This window comes from Varanus komodoensis, unplaced genomic scaffold (genome assembly GCF_004798865.1).
Source record: "Varanus komodoensis strain SLA01 unplaced genomic scaffold, ASM479886v1 scaffold17, whole genome shotgun sequence".
Taxonomy (NCBI): Eukaryota; Metazoa; Chordata; class Lepidosauria; order Squamata; family Varanidae; genus Varanus; species Varanus komodoensis.
Window position 1 is genome coordinate 13,615,289 of NW_025335505.1, and position 22,926 is coordinate 13,638,214.

General features: G+C 40.3%; 1 protein-coding gene across 1 annotated transcript in view; it reads left to right on the top strand.

The window, feature by feature from the left end:
- CDH7 (cadherin 7) overlaps positions 1 to 22,926 on the top strand; it is a 114,264-nt gene that overhangs the window by 34,366 nt on the left and 56,972 nt on the right. Inside the window, exon 2 of the mRNA XM_044426399.1 lies at positions 13,618 to 13,912. Within this exon, the coding sequence (XP_044282334.1) occupies positions 13,618 to 13,912 (295 nt within the window). The remainder of the gene's footprint in view (positions 1 to 13,617; positions 13,913 to 22,926) is intronic.

The following is a 22,926-nucleotide window of genomic DNA, read 5'->3' on the forward strand; positions in this document are numbered from 1 at the left end:
ATCAGACTTGTGGAACCAATGCAGAATGTTGTGACTGGCTTGATATATCTGAATTTATATTCCAAGATAGTCCTAGACCTGCTAAGGGTCGATGCACTCATTGCAGATTACTACACAGATGCTGCTGCAGAATGTTTTTGCTTCCTGTACAATTGCACAGTATGCAGATCAATGATTATGCTGCTGCAAATTATATGGTGACATGAAAGCTATACAGTCTTCACAGTAAGCATCTACAGATACAAAATGAACTAGTTCTCTTCTAGGCTGTTAAATTATTTGATCATTCAGAGATAGAAGGCAAATCACTGATTAAGACAATCTGCTATTGTCTTAATAGCAGATTCATAAAGGTATGAAAAATTACATGTCGACAACAACAATTTCAGTAATAGAAGCAGATATTCATGGCTATTGATCCAAATGAATCTGAGTCAGTCTTGCAAATCAGAAAGCAACACATACAGCACACACATGACTGTGTGTATCCAAGTTGACATTTGTGCTGGGTATGTGAAAACCATGTTGAACATCAGCGGTGGGTGTGAAACATATACCACCTAACAACAGGGACTGATCTCTCTGGAGATAACATGTGAAGAAGGAGGTAAGGAATAGTTTAGTTGAGGGAAAGTAGTAACCTTCATAGGGAAGAGGTATGAAAATCACATACATAGACTCTCTCGCTGTAGAAAAGATATAGTTTGGGATTAGTTATATACAATGGAGTTCCCTGTCAATTGGGGCAGGGGAATAACTTAGAGATTCCCTGAATAAGAGAGAAAACAAGTGCAAATGTTATTCTGTTGGCCTTGCCTCTGAATCCTCACAATGTAAGCTTCTTCCTGTTATTCATTGGATCAGTATCAGTCTGTGAACATAAAGACGACAGTGTCAAAGTTTCTTATGTACTATGTTAGACACTTACTGAGGTAGGTGGGTAGTGTGAGAGTTTACTTCTCTGTGAGGGTAAGGGAGGTACTCTGCCTCTCAGGAGACAGGTCAGACAGTAAACTGGGTGTACCTTTTTACAAAATACTGAACCCTAACCCCTCCCCCCAAAAAAGTTTTTGTTTTTTGTTTAAGGAGAATGGATACATACACAGTGACCCCAGCATATTCACCATAAACTGTTTGGTACTGTTGTGAATGTTCACATTAAACTTATTTCACTACTAAAACAGTAAAAAAAAGTTTTGCATTAGCCACTTCATTGAGACTACATGAACTGAATTTTCTTTGTATGGGTATTTTGATTAGCAGACAATTTGAGAAATATATGTAGTGTGTAGAGGCCAATTTGAATTAAAGGCATGTATCAGCTAGTTCAGCATTGTGTCAAAAGTATTTGCCAGGTACTCTTTGGCAAACCCTGCCACTGCTATTGAGTCATATATAATGCTGTGACAAAGGGCCAAAACAGACACTGCTTTCAATCTGAATCTAGCAGTGCTCCCTCCATAATTACTCTCCAGGGGTTGACCCATATCTTAAAAGCCCCACTGCTTCCTCTGCAAGGATCCTGATCTAGTTTGGGCCCTCTGCACCTTTTTTAAAGGATGTAGTTCCGAGGTTCACATTTAAAGTAATTATTGTTTGGGTTCAGAGTTCACACTGAATCATTGTAAATGCCAGAATATCTCCTTTTAACATTTGGCTGCAATCCTTCAGTGGGAGACTTGCCATTCATTTCTATGAGAGCAGATCGCATTTAGCTTTGTTGTCGATGCTGTAATGATGCTGCAGTGAAAAACATGTTCCCTCAAATTAAACCTTAGGTCAAATACTTAAGATCATAAAAAGCTTCACTTGCTTATCCCTTGATGCTTTCATCTTCCAGGCATATCCACTGCTGGGATGATAAAAAGATAGATTTGGTTTAAAGGCATCTTGGGGATACTCACCTACATAACTGATTCTAGGTATGAGTTAGAGTGCAAGTCTGAAAACTTACCTGTCTAATATCAGATTGTGATATTGATCCAGTTGATTTCCTACCCACTGAACTGCATTTTAAATTTCTTATTGACAAATATCCATTTTGTTGAAGGAGATACATTGATAATGGCCCATTGCAACCCCTCACATATTCAAGGCACACTAGAGTGTTTTGCTTTGTTTTTTCCCCCTCTTCTGCTCCACCTGTAACAGCTGCTGCCCTGTTCTTTAGCTGTAACTGAACTTTTAATGGATTGGCTTCATATTTCTTCATAGCCAGAGGGCTTTCAGTGCTGTTATTAAAATTGGGAATGGACAGAAGGAGACGTTTACTGCAATTTATTCGAGATGAAAATGTAGAAAGCCCAGCAATCAGATGCTTGTTTATATATGTGTGTGACAATGACAATATTTAAGAGAAGGATACAGAGCGAACAGTTGGAGGCACAAGTAGGGTTCCACATATTAATAGAACATACATGAGCTAGGCAGTACCACTTTAGTCCAGCTCTTCCTCTTCCTCTTGCTGCAACACACATGCGCACGCACACGGAGAAATTTAAATTTCAGTATTTTAAAAAGCTAAATTACTGAACCCATTAGTAACTGTATTATTTATTTATTAAAAGCTTTTGTATGCTGTCCTATTATACAAGATCCCAGGACGGCTTACAATATTTAAAAACAATTAAAAACGACAATTTCAATAAATAATAGAACAGAACAGAACAAAACAATAAATCACAAAACAAACAGAGCGACTAAACTTAACAGCTGTAAAATGTTAAAATGCTGTTTAAATAAAAAGGTTTTGGCCTGGCAAGAGTATAAACTTGGCACCAGACGTACTTCTCTGGGGAGTACATTCCAGAGTCTGGGCGCCACAGCAGAGAAGGCGCTACTCCGAGTTGATGAACTTTTTACCTCTCTTAGAGAGGGTTCCTGGAGCAGAGCTTCTCCCATAGATCTTAAGGGGTTGCAAGGGCATATAAGGAAGAAGACATTCCTTCAGGTATCCTGGTCCCAAGCTGTTTAGGGCTTTATAGGTCAAAACCAGCACCTTGAATTGGGCCCAGACTTCAACTGGAAGCCAGAGGAGCTGGTAGAGGACCAGTGTTATGTGAGAGTAACGGCCAGTCCCCGTCAGCACCCTGGCAGATCTATTCTGTACCAGTTGCAGGATCTGGACCGTTTTCAAGGGCAGCCTCATATAGAGTGCACTGCAGTAATCCAAGCAAGTATTAGTACTTCATATTCCCAGGGGAAAACTGTAATTCACCCTGAGTCTTCTGTGACATGAAAACTGTAATTTAGCTATGTTTTGTAATTATTTGCTTTATCCCTTCTAATATGGACTGTGGTTATGACTGTTCAAAACATAAGTTTGGACATTTTATTTATTTGTTTGTTAGATTTACACCTGCCCTTCATAAGATCCCAAGGTGGCTTTCTCAAAGTTAAAATTACCGTAAACTAAACTGAGATAAAAACATCACAACACCACAATATAAAAGAATAGTGGGCAGAATTAAAACTAGTACCAAGCAATAAAAAGCCATGTTCAGTGGATTAAAAAGCCTGGGGAATTTTTTAAAAGGGTCTTTTCTCAATAGCAATCACCCCTGCCCGCCCCTCCCCCTTCAGACCCCCTGCAATTGCTTCCTGGTTTGTTTACACACTTGTGTGGTTTATTAAGCCAGGATTCCTGGATTAACATGAAGCCCAGTTGTTATCATGGAAAGAGTACTCTTTAATAAAACATAGAAGGTGATTATTAACAGTGTTTGGAATTGAAATCCTTTTAATTAGCACTTTGCAGCATAGTGCATTAATGTTTCACTGGGCTTTCCCCCAAAATGTCTCCTACAGTCTCCAAGAATGGAGTGAAGTGAAGTGAGTGGTCTTTCTGTCCATCCCAAATTTTACCTCAAGGGACAGCAGTTTTATTTCCAGTGAAAAATGTTAGCAATTACAGCTACTCTTTTTTTGTTTTCAGCTTTGTAAACCAAGCCCTAAGGGATGCGGAGCATACCAGCACAATGTAGAACAGTCCCAAGGCTGGTTTGAATTACTCGGGAGGCTTCAAGACTGTAAACGTAATTGGGAAAAAAAATACAAAGGCTGTTAAAAGCAAACTTTCCTTTCAGTCGACTCAACTCAGGCAGCTGATAGGCTGATCATCAGTTTTCAGAAAGACAAATCAGTTCTACTTTTCCACAAACATGTGGTTGCCTGTACAAAAAACTCCAGTAGTTTGTATTTTTCTTAGTAATCAGTATTTTGATCTAAGTTTGTGTTGGTTTTAGTTCTGTTTTCATTGAGAATATTCTGAAATTCAGGTCAGTGTCAGAATCAATTCCATACATAATACACTGTAATCGTGTTATGGTTGTGCATAGTCACAGAAATGATAAGCATTTCTCATGGAAGGCAGTGGCTAAAGCTATCATATGCAGTATTACATTGCGCATTGAACATAACTGTGTCTGTCATAAGGCCAGTGTGGTGTAATGGTTAAGGAGGAGCACTGGGACTCAGGCAATCTGAATTCTAGTCTCTGCTCAGCCCTGGGGCCAATTGAGTGACTTTGGGCCAGTCACAGACTCCTGTGGGGATAATACTGAGAGCAAGAGGAGAATGATGCAAGACACCTTGAGTTCTTTTTTTGAAATGTAACAATGTCTCCTGGAAAAGGGCTTAGCTGCCTGGCTGGAATCCTAAGCAAAATCACTCCATTGTGCAACATTTTGTTGCACCAAGTTCCACTTGCACATTCTGTATGCCTGCTTCCCTTGTTATGTTATTGTGCACCTACCTCACTGTAGTCATTAGGTAATACATTTCTTTTCCATTTAGATTTTTTTTTCCTTTTCTGAGCATTGTTACTACCACCTCTGCCAGCACCACCATGCCGTCACTTATTTAGTTACACCATTTTCTCCAAAAGCAGATGGATGCCAGTGCATTTTCCCTCAATGTGCGTGTCCATTGCATCCATCGGGAAGAAACCTGCAACCTTCTACCCTGCAACTATCCACCATCCTGTAAGCTCTGTGTTCTCTCCCTTGAGGTTTGCACCCTCTTCCTAGATTCTTAACATGGTATTTATTTGAAAATGCAGCATGTGGATGATGAGGATGAGATGATCACAGTCATGTGGGAACTTCAGGAAATGCTTCCTAGTTTACAATCATCTCCATGTGCAAGGCAGATAAACCAGTCCCATATTTTGAACCTGCAGTGTCTCATCACCCACTTTTCAGTTTAGCCTATGGCTTGGCCATGGCTAAAAATGCAGCAGTGGTTGCCAGGAAAAGGGAAAAAGAACACAGTGGCTAGCAGGGACTCAGGTGGTGCTTTTCTCCATAGTACCAAAATACTTAGGGGTGGCTGCTCAGTAAAATTCCAGTTTTGGAAAGTGAGACAAATGTTTTCACTGGACAGGTTATCTTATTCAGTACCTCTAACTTCATCATCTAAGTTGTTAGTGGAGTTCTTGTTATTTTTGATGTATATGCATGATAAGTTGTTTCTGCGGTCTCCATTATGGCTTTCTGCTTGCACCATATTTGGTTTCATCCAATGTTGTACCACTGGAAAGGAATTCATGGAAGCAGATTTCCTAGATCACTTCTTTCCCCATAGCCGCATAAAATGTCAGAAAAACTCCTGACATGTTCCTCAGCCTGAGTTGGAGTAGGGGATGCCATTACACTCATACCTTAGCTTGCTGCTGTGGGGACAGAATACTGCCCCTAGAAAGGCCTTTTGGCTGCTCCTTCATGCCTTATGTGCTTACACAATTTTGGATTCAACCTTGTAGACCTTTCAGCTGAAGCAAACACTAACTGTATAAAAGTATGTTTTATTTCATTTGTTTATTTTGACTTTGTTTCTCTTTCCCTTTCTTCTGATGCCTCTTCCTCTATCCCATGAGTCCTCAAACTATAGCCCAGGGGCTGGATCTGGCCCACCATACCCATTTATCGAGCCCGCCATGCCCATTTGGACCCATGTGTGGGCAGGCGGCAGTTTGCTTGTTCAAAGAAAACCATCTCCAAGCAAGCAAGCCGCTGCCTCGTGCACCCGCCTCGCGGCACATGCCCACCTCCACCTCCCCTTGCTGTACACCCCTCCCCCATACCAGTCCGCACACACCGCCGGCACCACCTTTCCAGCCCACACCCAGCACCGGCACCTTTCAACTGGCCCCATGGTTAAAAAGTTTGAGGACCCCTGCTCTAGCCCATGGGTATGTGTATTGTGAGTTACGATGCTTTGTACTCTGTATATAATATATTCAGGCCAGTCTCTATGTATGAACCTACTAGTGCTGCGAAGAGTGAATCTTATAACATCCCTTTATTTTCTCTTTCCATTTTGAGTCAGGATTTGGAACCCTACAGTGAAATACCATCTAGTCATTTCAGTCAGGCATGGAAACAGCCTTGGTCAACCAATATGATGACTGATTCCAGAGAAAAGATAGGGGAACTGTGACAGTGTTGATTCTCTTGGACTTCTCAGTGGCTTTTGATACCATTGGCCATGGTACCCTTCTGGGGTGACTCTCTGAGTTGGAATAGTAGGAGGTAATGCATAGTGTTGGTTCTACTCCTACTTGTAGGACAGTCTACCAAATAGTGATGCCTGAGGAATATTGTTCAACCCAGTAAATTCTCCAGAAGGGTCGGTTCTGTCCCTCATGCTATTTAACAGTTACATGAAACTGTTGAGTGGTGTCATCAGGAGTTTTGGAATGCACTGCCATCAGTGTGCTCTGTTCTCTTTCTCCATCAGCAGGTGAGACTGTGGATGTGCTAAACTGGTGTCTGGCTGAGCCAATGGACTGGATGAGGGTCAATAAACTGAAGCTCAGTTCAGGCAAGATTGAGATGCTGTTCATGCGTCACTTCTCTGACCAGATGAAGAGTGTTTAATTTGTTTTAGAGGATGTTATGCTCCCTGTGAAGGAACAGGTTTACAGCTTGGGCAATCTACTTTAGTCATCTTTGCCACTTGAGATTTCCATGGCCTCAGTGGCTTGGAGTGCCTTTTAATAGTTTCAGCTGATGACCCAGCTGTGGCTCTAACTGGACAAGGGTAGCCTGGTTTCAGTAATCTGCTCCCTGATAATCCCTGAATAGCGCTCACACTGCATCACACTCGACATGGGGCTGCCTTTGAAGACTGTTCATACAACTCATACAAAATGCAGCAGACAGATTACTAGGACCTCTAGGTCCAAAACCTCTTGTGCCCTTGGTTGCCTGTATGCTTCTATGCCCAATTCAAGGTACTGATTTTAAACTATAAAGCCTTATGCTGCTTGCAACCACAGTACTTGATGAAGTCCCTCTCCCTGCTATAATCCAATTGGATAGTATGCTCAGCATCCAGAGCCTTCCTCCAAGTGCCAGGATTGAGGCAGGCTCAGAAGGAAGCTACAAAAAGGCAGGATTTCTCTGTGGTAGCCCCCCATCTACAGAATGACCTTCCCATTACAACATACTTGGCATTAATCTAGTTATCTTTTCAGTGCCTAAGATGGCCCTCTATGACTAGGCTATAATAGATATACTGAGTTACCCAACACCAGTCCCAAGTGTTTATCTTTTACATGGCCATTCTTTGCTGTATGTTTTAGCTATTTTGTTTTTATTTTTTAATATTTCTTTGAATAAGAATTTTTGCCATTTTTATTCGTATGTTATTGCACTCTGTGTAAACTACACAGAGAGCTTTGACTGTTGGGTGGTAGAGAAATGAAATAAATAATTTCTAATGGTCTCATGTTATAAAAAGAATTAGCAAGGAAATATAATAAGCCTGAAACTTAAATACCTAATGTACCTATTCAAAGTGGGACAGGATCCAAGTATTGATCTGCTAACACAAGTGATGTGGCACTAGCAAAAACTAGCTTCAGGAGGAGAATCCAACTAAAGTTATATTTGCAAAATTTAGTTGTGCAAGCAGTTGTACAATACATTGTGCAAGTGGCAGTACATTATACTTGTGCAAGCTGTTGTATAACCAGTTACACAACAGGTTGTTCAAGTGCAATACTCAGCCATGCGTGTGTGATGGAAAGATTTGACAGAGCTCTGCTAATGTTACTTCATTGAATCATAAACTCATAGAATAGTAGAGTTGGACGGGGCCAGAGAACTATCGCATTCAACGCCCTGCTATTACAGGACACTAGGATACATCATCCTATTCAGATGACTTTTTAGACACTTTAGTTTGTAGTGAGTGAGAGTCTAGAACTTGCCCAGCTAATACTTTCCATTTCAATTTGCAGAAGAGCATTGTTGGATATTGTCCTTGGTTTTGGGCATCACCGCATCTCATGGAAGTGAATTCCAAATTTAACCACTCTGTTATCTCTCCTGAATCTCACACCGATCAATTTCATGGGCAGCACCCAGGTTCTGTTATTATGGGAAGAGGAGAAAACAGTTTCCTTCTCTACTTGCTCAGCATCATACATATTTCTGTGCACTTCTCTAACGTTTTCTTCATTTCACCTTTTTTCTAAGCTAAACAATCTCAGCAGTTTAAAACTTCCTTTTAAGTGAATTGCTTCAATCCCATGGAGTTTGTCTTTTTCACAGCATTTGCCACTGGGTCCATATTTTCATCAAGCTGTCAACCACAATCCCACGATCCCTTTCTTGGTCAGTCACTGCTAGCTCAGATCACCTCAGCCTATAATTGAAGATGTTTTGTGTGTCTACATGTGTTGTTACAGCACATATCACTTGACACTTACATTGAACCACATTTACTATTTTGATGCATTTGGTGTGATCCTTCTGAAGCACCTTCAATCCCTTTTGGTTTTAACCAACTTAAATAATTTGATGTCAGTCATAAACTTGGCCACTTCCAGATAATTTCTGACTAAATTGAAAAATATTCATTGTAATCACATCCCTGTGGGGATCCTACTATTTACATTCCTGTACTGGGAGAATTGAGTATTTATTTCTGCTAGGTCCTTTCTGTTCTTTATGGAGCCATAAAAAGAACATTTTCTGTTATTTCAAGACTGCTAAGTTTTCTCAAGAGTCTTTGGTGAAGGACTTTTACTTTAAAAAAAACCCCTGTCCTGTGCAATAGTCTATGCTTTAACCATCTAGTGCTTGTCACTAGCTTCCTAGGTCACTCTGTGGTAGAAATTTTTCCTAAACAGCACAATCCTAAGCATGTCTACTGAGAAATAATGGCTATTGTGTTCAATATTCCTTACTCCCAGGTAAGCATTACAGGACTGCTGCTAACAATGCAATCCAATTAATCTTCTCAGAAGTAAGCCCCATTGTCTGTAGAATTCCAGTCTTAGTCTCCTTTTGAAACATTTTTATTATTCCATAAATAGCTACAGTATGGCTAAGTGTTGAAGAAATTCCTATCTGACTCTTTTCAACATATTTTGCTTTTGCATTGTTCCCTTGTCATGTTCGTTCATTTTCCTCAGGTTGGCACCAAAATATTGTAACAATATTCTCAAAAACTCTTCAGAGTGTTCTTTACTGATCTGGGAATATTGCAAATGCAGTAATGAGTCAACCTAAGGTAATTAAGGGCTTTCCTCTCCAATAGGACCAAGGATTTTATACATAGAATTCTGTTCTTTTTAAAAGCAACCTTTATTGAGTAATCCTGAGAGTACAATAGTAACATCATGTTAGAAGAGCTAGCCTTTGCAGCATCAAAGTAAATTGTAATCGTATTTTTAGTTCTCTGGGTAGCACTTATTCACTAAAGTGCCATGTACTAATTGCTATGGTTAGTGTTCAGAAAGCAAATGTAGTAATTTAAATCATGCAGTGGCTATACATCAGCTAATGCATATGTAAGACTAGGATCTCCTTAGTTCACATGGCCCTTCTAAAATCTAGTTTCTAGCATGTTTGTTTTCATTCCTTCAGATCTATCATATCCTTATTCAGACAGGGGTTTTTAAAATTGTGTTGCCCTAGTTATAATCACCTTAGGAATAGGTGATTCAGAAAAAGTGAATTTTCTTCAATGTTTACCAATTTCCATCTTGAGGCTTGTTGCAACTCAAGTTCATATTTTATCTGTTTTCTCACACAAATAAACATGCATGCTTTTGTTTTGTTTTTTCAAATGTGCACATCAATTGTATACATTTTTGAAATGTGCACATATTCCTCACATTGACTTTAAACAATATGAATTGATTAAAAAATGTTTTGTTTCATGGATCCCATTGCAAATTTATGGACTGGCAATCTCCACTTCTTTCCAATGAATTTCTTCCCCATCCCCAATTATTACGGTATTTCTGGCCTAGAAGGAAGGACTAAAATAGTACTGCTATGGTACAAGAGACCTTCAGTTAAGTGTGGTAAAGGAATCTTTGCACTAAGGATAAAATCCAGTTGTGCCTGTCCACTAATGGCCTGTGAATGGTACCTGACAGTAAAGAGGATTCTCTCTCCTCTCTTTGCTCCCTCTAGATCTGTTCTTCAGGGTTGGGGGACCCTCCAAATAAGTTTGCATAATTGCAGACCAAATGTTGTACAAGTCTGAACCCTGCTGCTGAGATCTACCTAAAACAAAGCAAAAAGCAGCAGAATAATCACAAACAGTACAATCAGCATATGTTGAAACAAATCTGAAAGAATCAGAAATTTTGTACATAATATTGATGGGAATAATAGGGAAAGAAGTCCATGGCCTTATTTGCACAAATCACAGGGGGTAAAATATAACTGAAAATAATAATTAACGATCTGTCTGTCTGATGTGGTTAAATCTGGTAACCTAATAGAAAGCCATAGTGCTGATGCAGAACAGGATGAACTTGGCAATGACAAGTTATTTGTGGAGCGGGCACTACACTGAGCTAATAACGAAGTAGTGAAAGGATGAAACTGACAAGGATATTTACCAAAAGAATATGCTACACTCTGATTTACCCACACAGACTTGTAAGTGTAGATGGGAACAACAGCATCAACCCTTTTATGCAAATTCAGACCCAATTTGCTCAAGAGACCTGATTTGTGTACATCACCATTTTTACTAATGGAACTTTACTAATGGAATGCACAGATCTCAGTTCTCACTATGATTGTGTACATTTCACATACATTTCCAGGGGGGAAAATCTAGTACAGTCTGTTTCTGATAACTAGATCAAAAACACTGAGGCAGTCTATCAGACTCAAGTCAAATGGATTGCCTGGTTTTGCATATGGCTAGATACATGCACAGAAAGAAGAGGAAAGGGAAGGAAGAACAGGAAATACTAGCTGCATTAGTAAAAGTCAGTTTATGCAGTAGAAAGTAGTCCAATGATAAGAAAAGAGGGGAGAATGTGTGCAGTATATTTTTTCCTCCTCCTTTCTTTTAAATCTGACTAGCAGCAACAGAGGAAGACCACCTTCTGTTTGCAGATTATTATTAGTGTCATTGCTATGCAAATTTGATTTCATGGCAGTGGTTGTTATCTCATATCTTGGCCCTCGTATCAGCACCACTGGTTACCTGCTAATGTCCTACCACTGATGCACAGTAGTGGCTACAGTATGGCATTGAAGGGCTAAGTGGCTGCTTTTCTTCATTCATTCATTCATCACTGGAGCCTAACGGCAGCCCTGCCGACTAGAGCAATGTTTTTCTTGCTGCTGCTTTTGCTACTGTAACAGTAACAGAGTAAAAAGGTAGGGTAAAATTCTGTCCTGTGTTCTCATCAGTCTTTGCTCAGGTGATGAAAAATCTCAGGCCTTGGGCTACTGATCCAGAACTTAAAAGCCCTTCCCCTGCATTGTCCAAGTTTGAGTCCCAACCTGGAACAGTCCTCCATATATCCTCTAGAACTTAAAATTAAGAGAAAAGGAGAAACAATGCTGATGCTTGATACAGATTTAAAGAAAGGCTTTGTTTCTCCTTTTTGCTCTTACTTGCCTAAACAATCCACAAACCATGGCTAAGATGTAAGCTTTTAGCCACATAAACGGAAGTACAGACGTCACCTCTTGGTTCAAGAAGCTGTGAGGGAGGATATTGTGTTTGCAAGAATACCTGAGGCTGTAGTGTATATTCTTGTCTCGAAGTGTTCCATGTCTGGTTTTCCAACTGTTACTTTAATTCTAACGTAGCAAATTCTTGTGCTTTGAAATTAATTTTCCATAGAGCAGGATTGGTTTTGTTTATAACATATGAGTGTACTTTACAATGACCACCTTGTGTATGCAAATTTAAATGATGGAGTAACAGGCTGACGGATCCTATGCCACAGAATGCGGTAGTGCTATTTATTTCATGCTTGTGCTAATTCAGAATGATGTAATCATTTAAACAGGTACAAGAAGTATATTAAAATGTGCTTGTATAGGCATTCATTAAAATCTGTTGTCTTGCTTCTCATTTATGATCTTGGAGACCTCATGTGTGAAACTTTTAAGTCTCAACTACAAGCTAAGCAGTCATGCCTGTAAGCCAGGAGCAGGATGCCCATGCGTTCTTTTCCACAGAAAACAGCCCCTTATTTGAAGGGCTGCCAGAGGATTGTCCTCTATTCCAAAGGCAACCTGTCATGGAAGGGTTGCCAGTCCAAGGCTGATACAAAAAACCGTCAGAAGGGAAAGCTCAGCTTTGAAAGTGCCCATCTGTAGCCCCGAATATCAGACAGAGCAAAACACACTCCTCACCTGGTCAGTCTTCCATTTAATGAGACGAGATTTATTTCATTTTTTATACTGCCCAAAAGCCAAGATTCCCTGGGCAGTTAACAAAAGTACGTAAAAATTAAAAATACATGCAAAGCATACATATAAGATAAAATTAACCTAAAACAGCAAAACCACAATAGAAATTGCAGTTGAATCAGCATAGCAGCAATACAGGATAAAATGTATATTAAAACAATGAAGATCAATAATTAAACTGCTCAAATGCTGGAAGAATAAAAATGTCTTCACCTGGAGCTGAAAAGAGTGTGAAGTAGACATCAGGCACATCTCTTTGTGGTGCTCATTCCACAACTGTGGTGCCACAACTGAAAAGACCCCCCCACACACACACACACACTCTTCTTTTGGCGGGGACTCCTAGGAGATGTACTGTTTTTCTATTTTGATTGTAAACATCATTTCTAAATGTTCAACTGTACATATAAATTTGCATATGTACATGTTGTGGAGATTGGTGTTTTCATTTATGGTGATGTATGTTCTCGTTCTTGGCAGTTCACAAGTGGCCACCCTAAGCAGTATGTAAATGTTGTAAATTAGTCAATAAAATCAAAACTCTCAACCCAATGACTTCAGGGTAGTTCTGCTGACCACAACAGGATTGTTCTGAGGTAAATCATTCTAGATTGTCAGCCTTCTAAGATCAGCTGTTGTTCTCAGAGCAAACTGCAACAAAGGATGTTCTTCTCCAAGCTGACAATGAAATGCTTTTGAAAATAAGATTGCTTATGGAATGAGATGGAACAGTCTGGCTCACGGGAGTTAGCTGACAGCTTCCCATCACTGGCTACATGCTGTGCATAATCAACATTGGGCTTATCTTTTCAAAAACAATAAAATTTCGCATACTGCTGTATGACATGTGAATTATTATTTTTTAGCATATATTCATATCACTGGCTTCCCTGTAAGTTAATCTCATCTCTCATCAATTTTTCACCAGCTTCACTCCGATGTTGATAAAGGCGATGGCTCCATCAAATACATCTTGTCAGGAGAAGGGGCAAGTTCCATTTTCATTATTGATGAAAACACAGGGGATATTCATGCAACAAAGAGGCTTGATCGGGAGGAGCAGGCCTACTACACTCTCCGTGCCCAAGCACTAGATAGACTGACAAATAAACCTGTGGAGCCCGAGTCAGAATTCGTCATTAAGATTCAGGACATCAATGACAATGAACCTAAATTTCTGGACGGTCCTTACACTGCTGGAGTACCTGAAATGTCTCCTGTGGGTAAGTACAGATGTATGAAAATCAATTCTTTTGGATTTTTTCTTATTTACTTTGTCCTATAATTTATTATAACAAACTATTGTGCTATCAGTGATCAACATCCCCTTAGTTGAAAATAATAATAAAAAAGCTGTTACATATGCCCCACATGAAGTTTTTGGAGAACGATTTCAAGAATAATCTGCTTAGACAGCCCTTGGACTAATCCAGTGGTATATAAGTTTAATAATAAAGACATAAAATAAGAGTAAGGTATAATCCACATACATGAAAATCTATTTTTCCAATAGAAAATGATATTATACATTCGTTTCCTATGAAACTCTTATTCTAGAATGTTTGATTTTGTGCTGTCACCTAGAAACATCAAATTATTTCCCAACCTTTTTGAGATCCAGTACCAGTCAAATCACTAATCCAGGGCTCAAATCACTATTCTTTGTATTTACTGACATATTTGTCCTACTGGGCAGGTGAATATCCTTTGTTGTTAGCTAATGTGATAAAGGTCATAATGTGAATGTGAACGTATATGTGTCATCCTGAATTGATCCCATACACATTGCCAGAATGAGCACCTGCCATCCTTGAGCAACTGCTAAAGTCCAAGCACTCTTGCAAGATCCACTGCTAAGACTTGTCTTGATCGCCTTAACAAATTAACATTTACATTCTACACAACATGTTCACAGGTGAAAAAGAGTGGTGGGATCTTTTGCCCAAGAAATATTCAAGCCTAAAACAAGCCCTACCCACATTTTTCAGATCTGGGGCTGGCTTGAACAGCTCCCTGCTGTTCGTTTTTTTCTCCAGGTCTCCACTCCTTTCACTGGCAAAGCCTCTTATCTTTGCATTGATAAAGGGGCTAGCAAGGGCAGCGAGGAAACACACATCTTTACTCAAGAGCATAACTTTCAGTTTAGAGAGCCATTACCCTGTCAGCTGTCAGAATAGGTCATCATACAGTTTGACCAAGGCTGTTTCCATGTCAAAACAAGGCCTGAACCCCAGCTGAAATGGATCCAGTAATCCAAGAGTCCCTGGAGATGGTTGGTCACCACCACCACTGAAGAACCTTGCCCAGGAAGGGGATATTTGCTACCAGTTTTAAAATTTTCCAGGTCAACAGAGAGTTTTCTAAGTCATCTCACTCCATTAAGGCAGCATGGGATCACTCCCTTTTGCAAAAAGTTATGATGACCTTCCTGTAGCAAGTAATATCTTCCCTGCTGGCTTTTATAAGTCAGGAGGTGCAAGGATTCAGTACAGAGGTGGCTGCACAAACCTGTCCAAACACTTGCCTGCATCCTCGAGTTGTACCAACTGAAACTCATCCAATAAAATTGGACCAGACTGTGCTCAGGATAGCTCCACCAATTCAACTGCTGTAATTCTGAGTCCAAATCCTGGTGGATGCAACATTTTTTCCCAGAAGTTCCCATTAAGTAGTTACAGCTGACCAGAGATGGTTCCAAGGTGCCCCTGGGGCCAGAGTGTAATAAGCTCTGGACAACCTTGAAAAGCTCTGCTGGATGGCAAAGAGAGGATTGGATAGAGGCAGTGACGTATTGTTTCTTTCACTGCCCCCACTGTCTCAAAATATATCCAACTGTGGGCACAGGCCAGGTTTCTCTTGCATTCACTGGGAGTTCTCTTCCATCTGCACTCCAGCTGTCTCCTAAGTTGCCTTATCACTATCAGCTCTGTGGTAAACCATAGAGCTGAATGAGCTCTACAACAGAGAGGGCACCCAGGAGCAATCATCTCAACCACCTGGGTTGTTTCAGTATTCCAGAGACGAGCTTTGACAGGACTTCCAGCCATGTCTGCCAAAATCACCCCCAGAACCCTTTGGAAACCATCCAGATCCACTGGCTTTCAGGGGTATTCCATCTTAGCTGGTTCTGCACACTTGTGGAGAAGAAATCTATAGTGATCTGACCATGATAAAGGAATTGAGTCTCCTTCACACTGAGAGCACCATCCTCATATCTAACCAAGAAGACCAAGTCTAGAGTATGCCCATCACATGGGTTGAGCCATTACATGCTGGGACACTTCCATCATTGTCATGGTGACCATGAAATTCTGAGCTCACTTAGATAGTGTGCCCTCTGTGTGAATGTTAAGTTACCCTGAAACCAAAATCCAGGGGTACTCCAACTATATGTCTGAAACCACCTCTGTCAGCTCAGGTAGAGAGAGGCCCACTACAAGGTAAAAACACTCCAAAGTAGTTGCTAGATGGACAGGATACGTGGAGAGAAAGATAAAATTTCTATAGATCATGGCACTCCCCCTTGCCCACTGTCGCATCTACCTTGATGCCGAACCAAGTACCCAACTCCTCCCTGTTCACTTACCCATGTCTCAGTTATACATGCCAAAGGAGCTGCCTCACCCATGGATTCAATCATGGATAAGGGAAGTTTTACTCTGTACCAATCTGGCTTTTAGAAGCAGTATCCAGAGACCTGACTGCCAGCTGACACTATGGCTGGACCTATGGGTAGTGGGAGGACCAGAACAGCTGTTAGCTGTCTGGGCTGCATCCCCCTTACCTGGCCAGTCCTCGTCACAGTGCCATATCTCCCTCATGAACTTAGCAACTGCTTTTCTGAAAAGTGAAAAGTCTAAAATTGTAACACTCCTTTCATTGATGATTCCCCAGGTATTACTTAATCCTATATACTGTACATATAGTAGTAAGTGGCTTGAGGCAACTGTATGCTTTTTAACTGCTCACCTCAAGATCTGCCAGTGTGTTCTCTTTGTTCCTTTTATTTTTCAACATGAACTTCCGTATCATATTTAGAGTGCCACAAGTCTATAATGCCTTTCCTAAGCTGTGTTTAAAATAGACATGAAAGGTCTTTGGGTGGACAAACAGGTAAAAATGGGAGTGGGTGTCATAAATATTTAAGTGTCCGTGGTTTTGTTAGGAAAGTGCTTCAGTAACTTAGGCTGCATTCCATAATTCATTCATGCTAGAGTAATCGTATTAAAGTCACCCTGGCTTCACTGATATAATTGAGCTGTGGCTTGCAGCCATAGTCTGCCTGGTTTATTGTGGCCTGAGCTTTTATTGCCAATGACCTACTTCACTTGATACAGTTTTAGGCTGCAAGTCCTGAACACCAGAGATAGAGGACCTCCAGCCTGTGGGCCTAACATGGTCTATCAGAGGTCCCTATCCAGCCCACCAGCTTCCCTGCCAGTTGGCCAAATGTAAGTCCTATTGAGCTCAAAGGAGCTTACTTCTGAGTAGACATGTTCAGGTTGTACTGCCAGAGATTGGTCTATTCTGCCTAATATTATGTTAAATAAATGGCATATTTGAACATGCTTATCTGAATCCAATTGTCTCAGGTTGGTTTTCTCGAGAAAATGAATATGCAATGGATTGGTTATATGGCATCATCCTAGGATATTTTCTGTTTTCTTTATTGGTGTTCTTGTAGTCATGGAAAGTTGTTAGAAAGTAACTGTTCCTGACTGAAAAAGGAGAATATAAACCAGCAGACAATTCCAGACCAAAATAAACAATCTCCAAGTGCTGAGCTCTGTGCAATTGTTTTCCCCTGTAACAACATAAAGAGAGTGGTTTGAAACATGAGTCGGGGCAGAGGGAAGGATAGCAAATCACTTTTACTGCAATATGATTTTACTAAAATGTAAGCATAAATATTATTACTGAGTTGATAGCTGGCTCTTTTCCACAGTCCTTTAATACAATGTCAATGAAGGAAAGTAACCTCTGAAGGAAAAATTGAGTTGAGCGCTCTCATACACACACAAATGCATGCTCATACATAAAATATCTCACAAAGGCAAAATGAAGTAGAAATAATTCTGAAAACTGCACTATGGAAGAGGAGGATACACAGATTTTCTAATGCCTTTAACCAATAATCCTCCAACTTTTAAAGAACAATGAGCGCTTTAAATGCTGAGATTTCTTTCCGGTGGCCTCTGCTTGGGTTAGCAAAATTTCACAGAAACTTGGCTTGCCTTTGTACTAAATATAGCTTGTTCTAAAATCTCTGTATTCAGTGTGTCTGCACTCCCAGATTTCAGGAGGGGGCAACATTGGCTGCCTCCTTCTCCCTCCCTTATTTCCCTACCTCTTAAAAAACTCACTCACCTCCACCTTTCAAACCTTTATTTTTGTGCCTTTCCTTATGCAGATGTACTTTTTGACTGAGTACTAAAAGTCTCAACCACACTCTAATCCAGACAAGACTGAGAAGCTGCCAGTGGGTGGTTCTTTTGTCTAAATGGAAGGTACATGGGCTAGTCTGGATGGCGCACTCCACCTGAAGGAGAGGGTTTGTATCTTGGGAATCCTCCTGGAACCATCATTGTCACTTGAGGCCCAGGTTGCCTCAAGGACATGGAAAGCCTTCTACACATTCTGGTCTTGAGTCTTTCCTAGAGTCAAAGGGTATTCATGTTTTTTGTTCTAGTTCAGCAGGAACACAACAAATATCTCAAGAATGCCCTAAGTATACCACCTCTTCCTTTATTCATTTTGTGTGTTTCTGGTGCTTTTTTCAACATTTTCTCTTGCTCTTTTAATTATACCTCAGGATCTGAGACCATCTTATGTACAGCTCAGAGCAGTGTGGTTTTCTATGCCACTGTGGTTATTCCCAGGTCAGTTCCAATATGCTTACATTCTTGCACTAGGTAGGTACTTGTGAAATAATGGTTACCATCTGCACAGGTAGCACATCTGGAAACTCATTTGTTAACTGATGAGGCTGGTTCAGAGTTAGTGTGATACAGTCTGCCCGTCTGGATTGCTGCAAGTCTTGCACCAAATGATGTTTCCAAATCATCTTCAAAGGTAGTGCCATGCAGAGTGCATTCGTAGTAGTCTAGCCTGAATGTAACTAGGTTATGCAGAATGGAGGACACTGTTCCTGCGTAGAGTTGTAACTGATGCCATAACCAAAGTTAGTTAAAAACAAAACAAAATACTTCTGTCTGCTGCCACTTTGTGTGCTGGAAATGGTGTAGAAATTACTGTGGAGGCAGAAACAACCATGCCAGAAACAATATATAAAGAAAATCTTATTCTACAATAAGGGGCAAAATGAAAGCAGTCGTTATTACTTCATCACTAATCATCTGGACTTGGCTCTGCACAGCTTCTTTTGTACTTCCAGCAGATCAAATACCTTTTCAGGAAAATGATTAGAACTGGAAGTCAGTAAGGGTCATTTAATTCCTATGGTACAGCTACAAGGAAGTTTCTTTGACAGATAATTGAAGACACATGTTGTGCCTGATTTATGATGCTCACAGTTCAAATTGCAATATTATCTGTGATTGGGTGGACTACCTGCCACTTCCACAACCAGTCAGGACAAGAGGTGTGGGGTCAGCGATGTAGCTATTTAATCTTAATGACTTGATGATCCAATGTGAGGGTGTACTCTAGAAGGTAACGTTTATTATTTCAGTCATAAAAGTACAGAGATTACATTCTTATTTTACCTACCCCAACTACCCTTCCATGCTTGACTTGGTTCCACTTCTCTGAAGAATTAGAACAATAACAAAAGTGTTTGCCAAACCCAAATTTGTTTGTGTTTTTTTAACAAACACCTGATCATGTGCAGTACTGCATTTTAAACTCATTTACCGTAGGACCATTATGACCACAAGCAGTGCTTTTTTTGTAAAAAAAAAAAAAAGTGCCGGAACTCACACCAATCCCAAGCCAAGCCGCTCCCAAGCAGCTCTCTCTCACTATCAGATAGCAGACACAATCGCAGGCTGCAGCCACTATGTTAAGGATCTTTGCTGCTGATCTGCTACACCACTCAAAATCACTGCATAAAATCCATTGAAAAAAAGGTGACAAAAGAAGCCCTGACCACAAGAATAAAAAGCAGTTTGTTCTACCTGTACTGCTGCCACTAGTTCAGCTTCCCTCTAAAGGAAGAATGCTTCACTCCCACCCTAACCCTTGCCTGGCAGCAGATCAGCTGGTTGGGATTGCTTTGCCCATCTGGTTATATATGGTGAAATATATGGTCAAATACACATGCTGTTTTTGCAAAGTGCATATTCCCTTGTTCAGATGGGAAAACGGAGTGAAATTAATTCCTGTAGAAAGGCCTAAGCAAAACGGTATAAATCCCCAGAATATAAGGTTTTAGTAGGACCATGTGTGCTACATGGGCCTTGTATTCTGCAGAAAATTTAATCTACTTCAAGCTTTTTCGAATAGTATATTTAAATGCCTTTGGGGTTACCAGTGGAGTAATACTAAATACTGCATTAATATTGGATTAAGGATTTAGTAGCACGAACTGCTTGTGTGGCATTTATCTTACATAGCCACATTGATTCATCGTTTATTTATGTGACTCGGTTTCTAATTAAACATCTACAGCATCCATGAAATATTAAGCAGAAACAAAGTATCTACTCTATTTTGTTTAAAATTATATCCATGACAAAATTTTATCAATTAGGTAATAGGGAAAGCAAAATAATTTTCAGCCAAAATGGACTGCAAAAACTTGAAAATTACCAAACTATGCAAATGATCTCTTATACAAATGCTTACAAATTTATCTTTTTCAAGTTTGACTTTGAATTGATACAAGTGGATTAGCAAGCCACCAGTTTTCTATTTTTAGTTCTAATCTATGTACAGACCACTGTACAATGGTTCTCTGGATGTTTTTGCCCTCCACCATCCATTTAACTATCATACTTCAATGAACTACAGTAGAAAACATACTGGTGAGTGTAGGAATTCCACATTTTCTCAGCCTGCCCAACCCTGTAGGATTGTTGTGATGATAAATGTGGTGGAACAATACACTCCTTGAGTTCTTTGGAAGATTTAAAATATCATTTAAGAACTAATGATGGGATGCTCTGCATGACTATAACGTGTTTCATCAATTGGCACAGATACTTGTGTATGTTAGTAACATGGCTATCCAGGGAAACCTTCCTCCTCCCCAGACTCTAATGAAAAACGGTAACAAACTACATATGCATTATTTTTAATTGTAGATATTTTAATATAAAGATGAGAAAGAAGCTGGTGCAAAACATTACATGGGATAGAGGGAATCTGCTTCATTCATAGTTTATGACCAATATATGTAATATATTATAACACTGATGGTTTGATATTCATTACTGTTTGTGTAATCAGGAATAAGGTGGCCAGATGCAAAAGAGGACAGGACCCCAGCTCTTTTGCTAGATGTGTAAAAGAGATCAAGTCCTGTTAATAATTTCATTGGAAACATTAGCCTAATCCTATTTATCCTCTCAGAAGTAAGAACTGTTGAATAATTCATTGGGGTTTACTTATAAATAAGTATGCATTGAACCACAGTCTTAGGTGTACTTCACTCTCCCCACATTGTGCCTGCTTTTTAAACAAAAACCTGAATCTTCTCATCTAGGCATCAATGAATATCAGCTTTAATAAGCCTTGATACCTCCTGCCCTTTTTTGTAACATGCTATGAGTATCCAGCTCATTATTCATTTCATTTGTGTAGCATTCATGTTGATGGCAAAGGAAGTACATGAAAGCAGTTTCTGGAATTTTCCAAGGTTTGCAGGGTGGGGGTGAGGGGGAAGGACAATGACAATGTATGACACACATAAAAAGCAGATGATATTTAAATCCCTATCTTATATTGGGTATCTCATTTCTCAGGAGAGTTTGATAATGCAGAGATGCATCATCACAATTTAGAAATGCAGCATTTATTTATTTCGCATTTCTGTTCTAAACTGGGAAAGCAGAATTGCATTCAGATATTAGAAGTGACCTTGGAGGAACCTAGGATCTAACACAAGCTCTTCCACATAGCACCCCATCCCGTACCTATCCAAATGTTAGGTAGATGGTGGGAGCCATGTATCCAGTAAGATCCTTGCTTATTGAGAGCATCAGTGGTTGCGGGGTGGTTACATGCAATCTTTCCAGTCAAGTGAATGCATGGAACTGAGAGAGATGCAGCTTCAAAGCCAGTCAATGGCCTTTCTTTGTGGAAAACAAAGGGACCAAGACTAGGACAGAGCAGATGGGGAGGAAGTTGTTCCTCTCTGGTCCTCCTCTAGGTGCTTTAAGAACTTCCCTGAGTGCAGTACTCTGAATTTCCTGCCAACATTACCTATTCTAGGTTCTTGTTGCTATGCGCAGAAATTAGTTGCCAGTTGATGGATCTGAAGAAAAAAACACCTTCTGGTGTAATTGGATCGCATGTCCCCATAGGATGTTATTCTCCACAGCAGTAGAAAAGTTCTGCTGCCTTGTATTCCTATGTAAACAAATATAGTGCATTACTTTTATCACAAGTGTACCAATGTAGGCATTGTTGGCACTGGGTGGATGCATTTCTGAAGTAAGCAGGAATTGGACAGTTTCTCCTCCCCAGAAAGATGGTTCCCATAAGGGACTTTGTGGTGGAGGGAATCAAGCCTTCTGTCCAGCGTGAGAATGTCCCACCCCCAGATTGCAGAATTGCTCCACATCAGCATAAGGTTGCATGTGGTATAAAATACTTCTACTTTCATGTCCAGAACAGATGGGACAGATGCCTACAGATGGAACATTGCACCCAAGGTGCTGGAAGGGGTGGACGTCTTTGAAAGAGGACCAGAGGCAGCTGAATATAGGCTGGGGTCAGGTGCTAGCATGTTAAGGTTCAGAGTTCTAGCCAGTCATGACAAGTCCAGAATTCAGGGCAAGGACAGAAGCAGGGAAGGATCAAGTACCAACAAGGTGGGGTGGAACCAGAGGTGAAGGCAAAGTCAGGATCTGGCTAGGGTCATGTACCAATGAGATGTTGCAGAAGCAGAGACAAAGGTAATGTGCAAGGCAAGCTGATATCAAAGACTGGCAAGGCAGAGCAGGGTCAGGAAGGGCAAAGAACAGGTAAGTGTGAAGAATGGCCAGATCTAAGGCAAAATATTCTATCCTGCTTGGCTGCAGGCAGATGCCCATAAAGCACCAGATAATTTTTC